General features: G+C 38.6%; 1 protein-coding gene across 1 annotated transcript in view; it reads right to left on the bottom strand.

Annotated features, from left to right (window-relative positions):
• nbas (NBAS subunit of NRZ tethering complex) overlaps positions 1 to 12,169 on the bottom strand; it is a 176,526-nt gene that overhangs the window by 25,488 nt on the left and 138,869 nt on the right. Inside the window, exon 50 of the mRNA XM_004541960.6 lies at positions 732 to 871. Coding sequence (XP_004542017.3) covers positions 732 to 871 — 140 coding nt within the window. The remainder of the gene's footprint in view (positions 1 to 731; positions 872 to 12,169) is intronic.

Below are 12,169 nucleotides of genomic sequence, written 5' to 3'. Positions count from 1 at the left end.
CCTCTTCATGGTTCCCATTTGCCTGCGGGATCCCCAAGTACTTGTAACTGTCCTCTATGTCTGCAATGTTGCCTTCTGGTATATATATATATATATATATATATATATATATATATATAAAAAAATAAAAACATTCTTTTGAAAATTGTCAGGTGCATGGACTGGACTGAGAATGTGTGGATAAAGAGCCAACATCCAAAGAAAAGCTCCAAACTTTCTGAAGAACTTCAGAAAACCTAGAGAAATACTGCTCAGGACCACATTAAAATCATAAGAAAGTCTGGCAACTAGGAAGAAAAATATAAAGAAATTAGATACAAGATTTTTGCAAAACACGAATACAGCCTTAAAAACTATAAAAACGCTTAAAAAACATTTAAAAAGTATGTAACAACCACAATAGATGTGCTCAAAAAAATACTTTGAGGCTTTTTTCTTTTCTTGCTGACAGTTAATTCTGCTCTGTCTCATATTCAGTCCACTGAACTTTAGACAAGAGCCAACAGCAGAGCTCACATAGTTTACTGGAAGGATGCGCAGCTAGCCTGGCTCTGTCAAAGATAAGGTTCAGCATATAAGTCTTCACTACTCCACAGCTGTTTTTAAACACTTACAATACTTAACTTATTTTTAAACTGATAATCAGTCTTTATAGAAGCCATGACAGCACTGTCCTGTTAAATCATCACTGTTAAATCATTAACACGAAATAAGATGGACGTTTGTCTTACACTTCCTCTTTCATCATAGGTGGCCATGCTTGGAGGAGAAGAATGAGCAACTGAAAGTCTTCCCACTTCTGCGCCGCTTCCAACAGCTCCTGGAAAAGGCTGTATCGTTTTTCTTCATTCTCCACATCCTCTATCTGGATCTGAGAAAAAGGTAAAAAGAGAAACCGGGTTGTGAGGAAGGCAAATCAATTTGGAATGAAAACAAAATGGTAGCTACGAGAACATTGACTGCAAGCTTTACCCAGGACACTGAACATCGAGCATGCCTGTTTCTGTTAAAATTCTGCCTTATGTGTGTCGTTGATGATAAACATAACAGCGAATGCCAGCATCATCCACTGAGACGCTCATCTTAGTCATCGGGTACGCGGGCTATTTCCACTACACACCATACGCAAAAATGGATAGAGCCCATTTCATTGATTTCAAATTAAGAAAGCTCTCAACAAACTTGACAACATAATGATTTCACTAAAGATTGCGGGCACGATATTCCTGCCAAAGCAAGATGCGAATGAACTGCACAGTCACACGCAGTCAATCTAGAGCTCCATCAAAGCTACAAAGCCAGCAAACGGAAAGAATAAGGCTTTTAAGAGTAATGGCACATTTCATTGTTATTTTCCAAAAGAAAAAAAAAAAAAAAAAAAAGTCACCTGTGGCCAACTTTATTTGAAAAAAGAAAAAACGACTGAGGGGAAAGAATGTGAGAAAAGAGAATGAAAAGGAATGAGGGAGGGATAATATGGAAGAAATGAGAGGAGGAGGAGAGGGAGGAGGAGGGGGAGAGGAGGGAAAGTAATTAATTTTCTTCTCAAAGGTTGGCTTCTAGTGTGATTTAACAGTTCAGAGAGCGGCTGATTTCTGAGGGGAAAACTATGACCTGCCAAAGCAAGGCTGCTGCAAGACAGGCTGTGTCACACACACAAACACATGTACGCACACACATGCATCACTAGCAGCCAGACTCGGGGAACGGTGTCAGCCTTGGTGGAGCGCTCACATTTATACGACTGGATTTGTATTCTATTCCTAGCGATACTTTACTTGTATAATGGTTTTAAATCCATGCACACGGCACAGATCCCACTCGTTTATTGGCTGACATCTAGCTCTAAAGCACTCATATACAGCCAAGGGGGGGGAAAAAATGAACCCAGAATCATTCGAAAATATGCTTCAATGGAAAAATCAACCTCAAAAATATACAGAAACATATTTTTACTGCACAATGCTGTTATAAACAGCAAAAGTCGTGGCAATCGACTAAAGTTCTTCTGAGACATGTTATAAATGTCTAATCATGCACTAAACCACTGGCAGCATAACAGATACACGCCCAGTGTTGTAGTCAATTGCCTTGTGATGGAGGATGGAGCAATAAATGAGTAAAGCTTAAGCTCTGGACCTTCTGGAAATGGAGGTCACTTGGGAAACAGAAATGGAATCTTAACTACCTGTAAAAAGCTCTCACTGCAATCTAAAGCTCTCAAATCCATCCCTGAATGTAAACCGCAACCCAGAGCTTGTTCATCATTATTACTGCTTTAATGCATTATGAATACTGAACATTTTCTAACTATTGATGCCTTTTTAAAGTTTTATGGACACATTTATTCATTATCTATGTAAATTCAAGGGTATGTGAGACCTTGGGATTCCCCGATAATATTCTGATTATATGTTCCCCCTGGAATGGAAAAATGATAAACGGTGAGTGCACCCAGATGCATCCAAATAGAAACTCTTTCGCATACAAAAGGCTATCAGATTGCATCGTCTCACTTGCCCACTCACACACACGTCAAAACTCACCTACAGTTGTCCCCCAAATTAACTCTGTCAATTACTTTGTGGCTCTGAGGCTTTTATTTTCTTAACAAGGAAGGATGTCAATTAATTATGCCTAGTGATTAAAACCAACATTTCCTCTGTGGCGTTGTACAATGAACAGAGTGCAGGAGGGCAAACGGAAGAGGGAGGGGGGAGTGAAACTGTTAGCAGATGCCATGAAATATATTAGCGAGGGAAATAAACCAATGTAAATATGATGTACATCAAAATCTCTTTACTATTTAAAAACTGTTTAGCACTGTCAGATACTTTCAATCTGCGTTCCACGTCTTCCCACCCTTTGCCTATCCTAATATTGATGCTTTTAGACAGCAAGGCAACATAGCATGTGATAATTAAGACCCTACATGGAGCAAAGCAGCCGGAGCCCTATTGTGTTTGTTCTGATTATTCTTCCCCTTATTACCATGCAGCGAAGCCTCGAGGATCCTTGTCCTTGTTCCAAATTATATTTATTCTTCTTTGCCAAAGGTGTTGCACCAAAATACTGTAATGCCTGGAAACAGTAATTCATCAGGTGTGCTCAAAATAAAGCATTTTAATTACCCGCAGGTAGCTCTGTAATAATCAAGTTTATGTTTTTTGACAATTATTTAAAACCAGCTTGCCTGCAGTGAAAATTCTTTCGTCACTCTTTTCTTTTGCTTTCAAAATAGCACATTTTGCTAATTCCTCCCAGATTTTCTTCAGAATTAGTTTCCTAAATCTCTGTAGCCCCCGCGTTACTCACCCTAAATCTGACTCTGACTCATTTGCAGGCTTTTATGAGATGTGTACTACTAAGCAAGTTTTAAATAGCCAGACTTTCTTTGTGTTAGCTGGCCTGGCAAAACCTAAAATCTCAGTCAGAGATAAAACGAATCACGACACTGGTTATCAAGCTGTCTTTGTCAACCCAAGCTATCTGCTTCAGTTAAACGGGACATTTGACTTGTCAGCTCTATTTTTTGGCAAAAAACTGACCAATCAACTGCAACCTACTTTAGTCACTGTCATAAAAAAAATTTAAAAGGTGAAGACATTGTAAAGTTTTGTAATCTCTGGTCTATTAGGTTTAATTTCATCTGTATAAAATAGATCTGATATATAGGATGAATATGAAAATATAATTTCTGGATCAAATAAACTTGAATTCTGCTGTAGACCAACTTTACAGTATGCCTCTTTAAGCTGCGGCTCACCATGTTGCAAGAATAAAACATATTCTCTCAGTAGAGAATGAAAAATCAAAGTAGTCATTGAAATGTGTGTTTTTTTTAAAGATGTGATTTTAAACAGAAATTCTAAACATAACCTGCTTTAGACTAGGTTTACTCGTCATAAGTTAAAAAGGGTAAACTTCGTGATACTGTCTTTAACCTCAACATACTTGTTAATACAATAATCTTGCGTTGTTGTGCACCCCTCTCATCTTAAGTTGTTCAGAGAATATGTCGGACGTTTTCATATTTATAAGTCACGTATCAAATCACAGCCCACAGCCAAACTCAAACCGCAATTACAAATCAATGCTGAGATTTTTTTGTTTTATTTCATCAAAGATTTTGACCAAATTAGTTGCCATGTGAAACTAATAAACATATTGTGTTTTTTGCAGATGTGAGGTGGTGTGTGGATCTGTGTCATTCCCAGTGGTGGAGTTGTAAATCTCCTGTGTGCATACAAAGGCTGCAAATACCCACACACCACATTCCTACTATCTAAAAAGTCTTTTTTTTTTTTATGTTAATTTTTTTTTTTTTTTTTTTTTTTTTTAAATCAAGCACTGATCTCCTGTATGGATAACAACATCTGTAAAGTAACTATTTTTTTTTATTTTTTTCCCCCTCAAGACAGAACCAATCATAGCACAGCAACAGCAGGTCAGGCATTGATTTTTCCATCCTAAGTACTGTGTATGTGGCTTTAGTAAGCGTGATAAAAGAAAAGCACGGGGAATGGCCTTAATGTTGTGTTTATCAGGTGTCACATAAGTGGGAATCATTACTATGTTCATAGAACTACCTCAGTGCTGCAGAAACAATGGTTTATTTTTAAAGCCAAGGAAAACATAAAGTGCTATAGGTTATCAGGAAAAAATACCATACCATATCCACTGTGCAATATTTCTCTATTGTGTGAAAATAAAACAAATCAACCGAAAACAGCAGCTTTAACCAGCAGTGCTTGAAAAAGCTTTAGTTGTTTAGCAATAAAGAAGAGGCAGCAAAAGACACTTTAGGCAGTAAAACGTATGTTAGAAATGGTATGGATTGCTCTTTTTTAATTTCTTTTAAATAATCACATGGAAATACTATATATTACAGATAAGGTGTAGAAAAAATTTCTACCACACATTTCCCTTAAAACCAAATTGAGTAAGTGTGGAAAAAAACAGAAATTAAGACTTCAGTTCTTGTAAACCACTTGCAGCTGCTCCCACTGAGAGATCAGCAAACAATATGATATGCCATAATACCGACAGAGAGAAATGGTTGCACAGGGTGAAAGTACAAACTGCGTGTAATTTTAAGTATAAAAAACCAATTCTTTTCTGCTGGCACAGCCAACGCTGCTGTTAAATTATGACAACAGCATGCTAAACTGCTCGCCCACTGTGCCTGGAGGTAGCCACGGTGCTAACAAAAAGATATACATGAACATAGAGAACAAGAAGAAAGCATGGAAATGAAGAAAGCAGACAGGGGGAGGTGGAAGTAAATGAAACATGACAATGAGCAGTTACCAGTAGCTGGTTTATTACCCTCTGTCAGCCTTTTCAGCAGGATGAAAAACTGAAACTGCTTGTGTGTGTCTTGATATGCAATTGCAATGGGACACTGCAAAATGCCCATCTCCATCTACTAATGTTTGCTATGAAGTTTCAAGACAAATCATTGATTTAGAAACACTTTGTACAAAACGCTAAAAACTGAAACAGAAACAATGAGGCTCTTTTTTAAAATGATTATGATTTCGAAGCCAGCATGTTTAAAAAAAGTAGGGACAGGGAGATAGAAATGAGGCGTTCACCAACATCTGAAAAACTGCGGGAATGGCAGTAATATTCAGGTCCCCAGGATAACACAGTCTCTATTAATAACACACACTATCTGTATTGGAAATCGTGACTTGGCTCTGGAAACCCAGACAGAAACACTGTAAGCGAAAATACAAATATGCTAAATCACTAACATGCAAAGGGAAAAACCTATATAAAATATAGCCACAAATTCTGCTGCCTTCTGACCTTCTGCCTGAGTGTATTTAACGTTGCATAACAGTAAACAATGATGGATAAATCAAAAATCTGGAATTCTTTTTGCAAATCTTCAAATTGTGTCTTGTAGAACCACCCTATGATCAAGTAGCTCGTAGAACCACCTTTAGCAGCAATAACGAAGTGATCATCTTCTGTATGACTTCTTCAGTCTGTCACATCATTGTGGAGGATATTAGGCCCACACATTTTTTTTTCTTTTTCAGCTCAGCCATTCGATTTTAGATTTACTGCTCTGCTTGGGATCATTATCCTGTTGCATGACCCAGTTTGGGCCAATCTTTAACTGTGGGACAGAAAACCTCAAACTTTACTCTAGAATACTCTGGCACAGGCAAGTCAGTGACTGCAAGGTCCTCACGTGCAGCTGCTGAAAAAACAAAAAGACAAAACAGCCAAGGAGAGCCTTACATATCAACATGCTGCACTGCTGAGTGGTAAAATTCCTGCTTTAAGGGAGATGGGAAAAACATTTTCCTTTCAAATCTACAGCAGTCTCCTCTTGGTCTCGTCTAAAAGCTTACACAGCATTACATGAGTTAGAAAGATTGACTGAAATGTCATACCTTGTAAATCTTCCTAAAGCTGAAAAAAAAAACTGCTTTCACCTTTTTGAAAAAGACTAACAGTAATCAGAGTTGGTTATAGTTTGCCAAAAACAGTGTTGTGTAGTCCAAAAGGTTCTCGCTTTGCAAATTGAAAAATTGCAATGCATTCTAACTCTGCTATCAGCATATGATAATAAAATAGGAGGGGAAAAAAGACAGGAAGAGTGCCAGTGTGTGAGAAAGAGATAGGACCACATCAATAGCAAAGCAAAAAAAAGATTGTCAGAAACCTCATGGGCAAAAACACATACAGTTCTCAGAGGATAGAAATGGAGATGAAGTATAAAAGACCACAGCAGACGAGTCCAGATGACGTTTACTGCTTTAGAAAGAGAAACTATATATGTATGCGAGTGTGTTTGAGGGGGTAGACAGATGAAAGAGTTACTTGCATGAGACTGCTTTCACTCCATTAATGGGGAGACACACACAAAACACAATGAGGACCATGCAAACATGCACGCAGAGAAGAAGCAAAGAAACAAAGCTCCATAAACTCCTGTGAAACTGTTTTCACCATATGTCACAGTCTTTCCTTAAGCTATAAGATCCCACTAAATAAATATTCCAGCATCAAAGTGTTCAGCTGTGGTCTGTTAAATATGCACGGCTTTCATCACACTTGAAGGTAATACTGTAGATAATTTTAGAACGAATACCCTAAATGCTGAACAATAATTCTTCAGGGGTAAACATAATATTCCAATGAAATGAGCCCCATATGCCGTCTTCAGTACATTTTATCATTTTACAATTTATGGCATCCTTTTAAATGAACTGAACAAATCTATAATAGCTTGTTGTTGGTTAAGTGACTAAGAGGACTTAGTTCAGTACACATAAAACTAAAGAAATATTCCTTTATTAAAAGGCTTATATTTAAATCAACTTGAACAAATTGTAAAAAACTTTCATTTTTCAAGCATGAAAATACACAAGCAAAAATACCATTATTAACACTATTATTGCAGGTCACAGCACCAACCTGAGCAGGGTTTTATGGGTTAAAGTTTTTGTCTTATATACTGTTAAAGTAAATTTTTATGCTTTGACATGTTAGCTAATGTATTTCATATGTTAGCATACAAAACAACACTAAAAGAAATGGTCTATAGGTACTCAAAGCATAAAAGTTAAGCAAAGGACTGCCTTTCCTTGAAAAACCTGCCTTCTACCCATTTTATTGAGGACTGTCAACATCCACCCTAAAAGCAGTGTACAGTGCAACATAGATGTTTAAGGGCACGACAAGGTTTGAGGTAATTACTAAGTGCCTGACAGGTACGGCATAACATTTATTACAGTTTGCAAACATACCGCTGTTGCTTGAGCATGAAGCTATGAAGCTATGTTAGAGTAGAGTGGGTGCCAAGGCTTGAAGAACTGCCTCTCCTCTTGTTACGACCCAGAGACATAATTGGCAATGCATTATTTGCACCTGAGGTTGACAGTATGTTTTCTCCCTCCCTGCCTGCCTACATGTTCTAATGCGAGTGACTAGACTAGAGACTGATGGTCCATACATTAAATTGACCACCTGGCTATGCCAGCTTAGGGCCTATGCCACTCACTTATGTTTCTGACGCCCAACCAGGCCATGCTATGCCATACCAAGCTTAGTGTTAATGTTTGTGCTTTCAGGTGAGCTGGTTAAGAGTTACTAGACTCTTTTTTTTTTTAGTGCATAATCTAAATATCTTCAAAAAGTTGCACAAGCTACAGAGCAGAGGAACCTTCTTTTTTGGTATTCCTTTGTTGGTTTATGTTAAGAAGACAGAAAAGTACTCATTTTTGCACTAGTTTGTAAATTGTTGATATTTTATATTATTGTTATAGTAAAAATATAAAGTGTTATAAATAGAACTCCATAAAGCCCATAATCACAGTTCTTCAACCTACAAAGTCAGTATTCAATAATAACATCATTATACTGTTCATAGATTTAACCCCATTAATTTTTTTGGTAGTTGCTCAATTTCTGACAGCATTCTGATGGAATTTTTAAATTTAAAACCGGGAACTGACATAAAGCAAGATTTTAAGGGAAAAAAAAAAGAAAGAAGCCAAATCAGGCTTTATTTGACTTGAGCATATGTGTATGAGCACGTGTGTATGTTTGGGGTGATTATGTTGGTGGAAAGTCCACTGACTGCCAAGCTTCAATTAATGCTAAAAATCTATTTAGGGACAACAGTAGTTGTAGAGTGCCAGATAAATAGAATTACTGCAACTGTGTGAAATGAGCATTTGATCTTGCAGCCTTTGAAATGGTTTCTTCAAAGATGGGGAAGCAGGTCTGCAACCATTCGCAGTCAGATCCCATCTTCACAGCAGCACTTGGTGAACCAAGATGGCAATAAGGTGACAATAAAATGGCAATACGCTGCTGTTAGTCTGCTATAAGTTTGCAATTGAATGGGGTCAAGTTGGCCATTACATACAGTCTTGTTTGTGATAATTATCTGTCATAAAAGATAAATCGGCAAGCCCAGCAAGAGTTCACCCAGAACCTCACAGAAATTGAGGAATTCCTCCACAAGCAGTGACGCAGCTGCTGTAAGACAGCTTATCTGCAAAAAGATCTTGCTTTTATAGCCAGAAGCATGGCAGATTAGTTGTGCTCATCAATCCAGAGTGACTCAGACTGATTGCAACAGGTTGGGAATCTGCCTTCTTATAAATTAGGCAGGAATTATTTGCAGACTGTCTGGGAGCGGTTGCAGTCAGTCCAAGTTGGACAACGATTGCTCCTAGACAAGTTGCCTCCCATCAAATTACTCATTACTCCATTAAAACAAATTCCCAGGACCCTACAAACTTATTTATGACCCTACGTTTTCTTCTTTTAGTTCAAAACTGATTGTGGGCATAACGATGTTGCAGTCTGTAGATACCTTTTGTAGCTTCACATAAAAGAAAGAAAGGTATGATCACATGGTCAGTAAACATAGGGAAATAAGGGGCCTGCTTAACATTTGACAAAAATCTACTGCACATGGTTTTTTTTAACCAAAGTGTTCATAGGCTGAGGTTTAATTATGGTAAATGGTAAATGGCCTGTATTTATATAGCGCTTTACTAGTCCCTAAGGACCCCAAAGCGCTTTACATATCCAGTCATCCACCCATTCACACACACATTCACACACTGGTGATGGCAAGCTACATTGTAGCCACAGCCACCCTGGGGCGCACTGACAGAGGCGAGGCTGCCGGACACTGGCGCCACCGGGCCCTCTGACCACCACCAGTAGGCAACGGGTGAAGTGTCTTGCCCAAGGACACAACGACCGAGACTGTCCAAGCGGGGGCTCGAACCGGCAACCTTCCAATTACAAGGCGAACGCCCAACTCTTGAGCCACGATCGCCCCCTAAATTATTGATTTAACAGAGCAACCCTTGGAGTAATTGCTTACTTGCTGGAGGTTTGAGGGGACAACCAGAGTTCTGAAAACAGTCTTCATATCTACATTTCCTTTTGACAGCTCTCCGAAAATGAAAAGGCTGCAATATTCAACAGCTGTTGACCACCTCCACTAAATTATCGTCTACTTCTGCAGTCATTCCTTTTCACATTCGGTGAAACAGAGCGACTACTTAATGCAGTAAAAGGCTTTTATATATATTACCTGCAGACTAAACGGATTACAGTCAAGACAGGAACCTACTGCAGTCGTATCAGATACAGCTCTGATGACAGTGATTGATGATTAATGCTTACATTTTCAACATGCACTAGTTTTGTTTTTTTTTATTAATTAATCAAATCATGGCTTCAAAAAAAATAAAATCTCAGTTGTCCGTAAATGTAGAAGACAAACAGCTCAATCACTCACAATCAGCAAGGGGGAAGTCTGACAAATAACTCCTAGACTCAACAATCAGTGCTGCTGGTCAAGCTCTGAGTGGTTTTTTTAAAGTTTCTTTAAAGTTTAATAATTACCATTTAAACTCTCAACATCAGTAACTTTCATCAGAGGTTCATTTTAGAAAAACAGCACAGAGTCACAGCTCTGCCTCTGTCTGCCTTAACAAAACACCCTATGGCTAGAATCTATAATGAACAACACTGACTACAGTGTAAACAATTGTGGATAATATGTGCTATATAACACAATCATGCACAGCCCATATATAAATTTAAGTTAGTGCTGTCAGCGTTAATCTTCTTAAAATGACATTAATGCAGTAACTGCATTAAATCTCGGTTAGCGAGTTACTGCGGATCGCCACGTGGGTGGGGCTGGACGACGCTAACACGTTAAGAGCTAACTGCACTAATGCGTTGACGCCGTGCAGCCCCACGCACGCTGACAGCACTAACTTAAATATAATGTTATATCACTAAATATAAAAAAATAATAGAGTATTTAGATAGGCATATATAATAGAAACTTCAAATTCACTGTTAACTGGTAAATAACTAATGCCACAAATACTTGAAAACTGAGGCACAGCATTGCTTGAGCTAAACGACCCAAGGATATCAGGTAAAATGTGAATCTCTGTATGCCTTCAGTCTGTTTTTCCCCATTGTTCATACTGCACAATCAAAGCAAAACGGTTGGCTAACTGGATGATGACTTACTGCCTACATTAAGTTGAACTATGAATGAATCAAAACACAATAATCATCGATAACTTTATCATAATTAAGAAAACTAAAATCCATTTTTGCTAATAGATAACACAAAACCCTACACACTATACAAACTGTCATGCCAGTCATGGTAACTGAGAGGAGCCCTGTGACGGTCATTGTTGGTAGCATTGAAGATAAAAACTGTTTGGTAGTCCTCCCTCCAGTTGTAAAAACAAACACCAAAATATAGGGATGGGTACCGGTGTGGCACCGGTTCTGACATAAACGGTAGTAACCAGACCGAAAAGCAGCGCACATTTCGGTGCTTTATTTCGGTGCTTTTTTTTTCCTGAGCTGTGATACACTTCTAGCCAATCATTTTACGTTTCCGAGGATAGTAGGCGGGTCCAGGTACCTACGTTTTTTTAGAGCAGAGCTACAGATTAAAAATGCCCAAGGCGAAGCGGTCAAAAGCCTGGCTGTACTTCACAGCAAAATATGCAAACTCAGCAGCCTGCAACAAGTGCTTTAAGCTGATACTGTGATACTGTCAAAGGAGGTAACACCTCGAATCCGATGAAACACCTGGCGACGCATAGCGGGTTTTTTTAAAAGCCCAGAAATGCGCTTTATTTGATAGCTTGCTGCGAGACCTCACACCGAGCACATCTACTGCGGGTGGGTTTCCTGTTATCGGACCCGGAGTTAGCAACATCCCCCAAAAACACGAAGAGGAGAGTCCTGGCCCCTAGCCCTGCCAGTGTAGCAGAAATGATGAGGATGATGATGCAGCAGCAGCCGTTCTTTTCTGCGTGAGTAGCTTAGTGTTGTTCGTGTGTAATTTACGTTGAGTAGGCTAACCACGTTATTACATTATGGCATGTAAGGTGAACTAGCAAACATCATCATAGCTACATGCGGCTGTCTTCTTGTTTGATGGCAGATACTCCCTTCACCCTGGCCAAAAAGGCTAAAATGACCAAAGAAAAAGTGGGAAACAGTTAAACATGAGAGGTTTTGGACAAAGTTTGTGTTTTTTCCATTGTTTAAGCACTGCTTCCAGCCAAGAGTGATACCATATATGCCCCATAGCTGCAGAAAAGGCTGTTATCTTTTTACAAAAAACCAGCTGACC

This window comes from Maylandia zebra, linkage group LG15, assembly GCF_041146795.1.
Source record: "Maylandia zebra isolate NMK-2024a linkage group LG15, Mzebra_GT3a, whole genome shotgun sequence".
Classification (NCBI taxonomy): Eukaryota; Metazoa; Chordata; class Actinopteri; order Cichliformes; family Cichlidae; genus Maylandia; species Maylandia zebra.
This window is presented reverse-complemented; position numbering and strand designations above follow the sequence as displayed.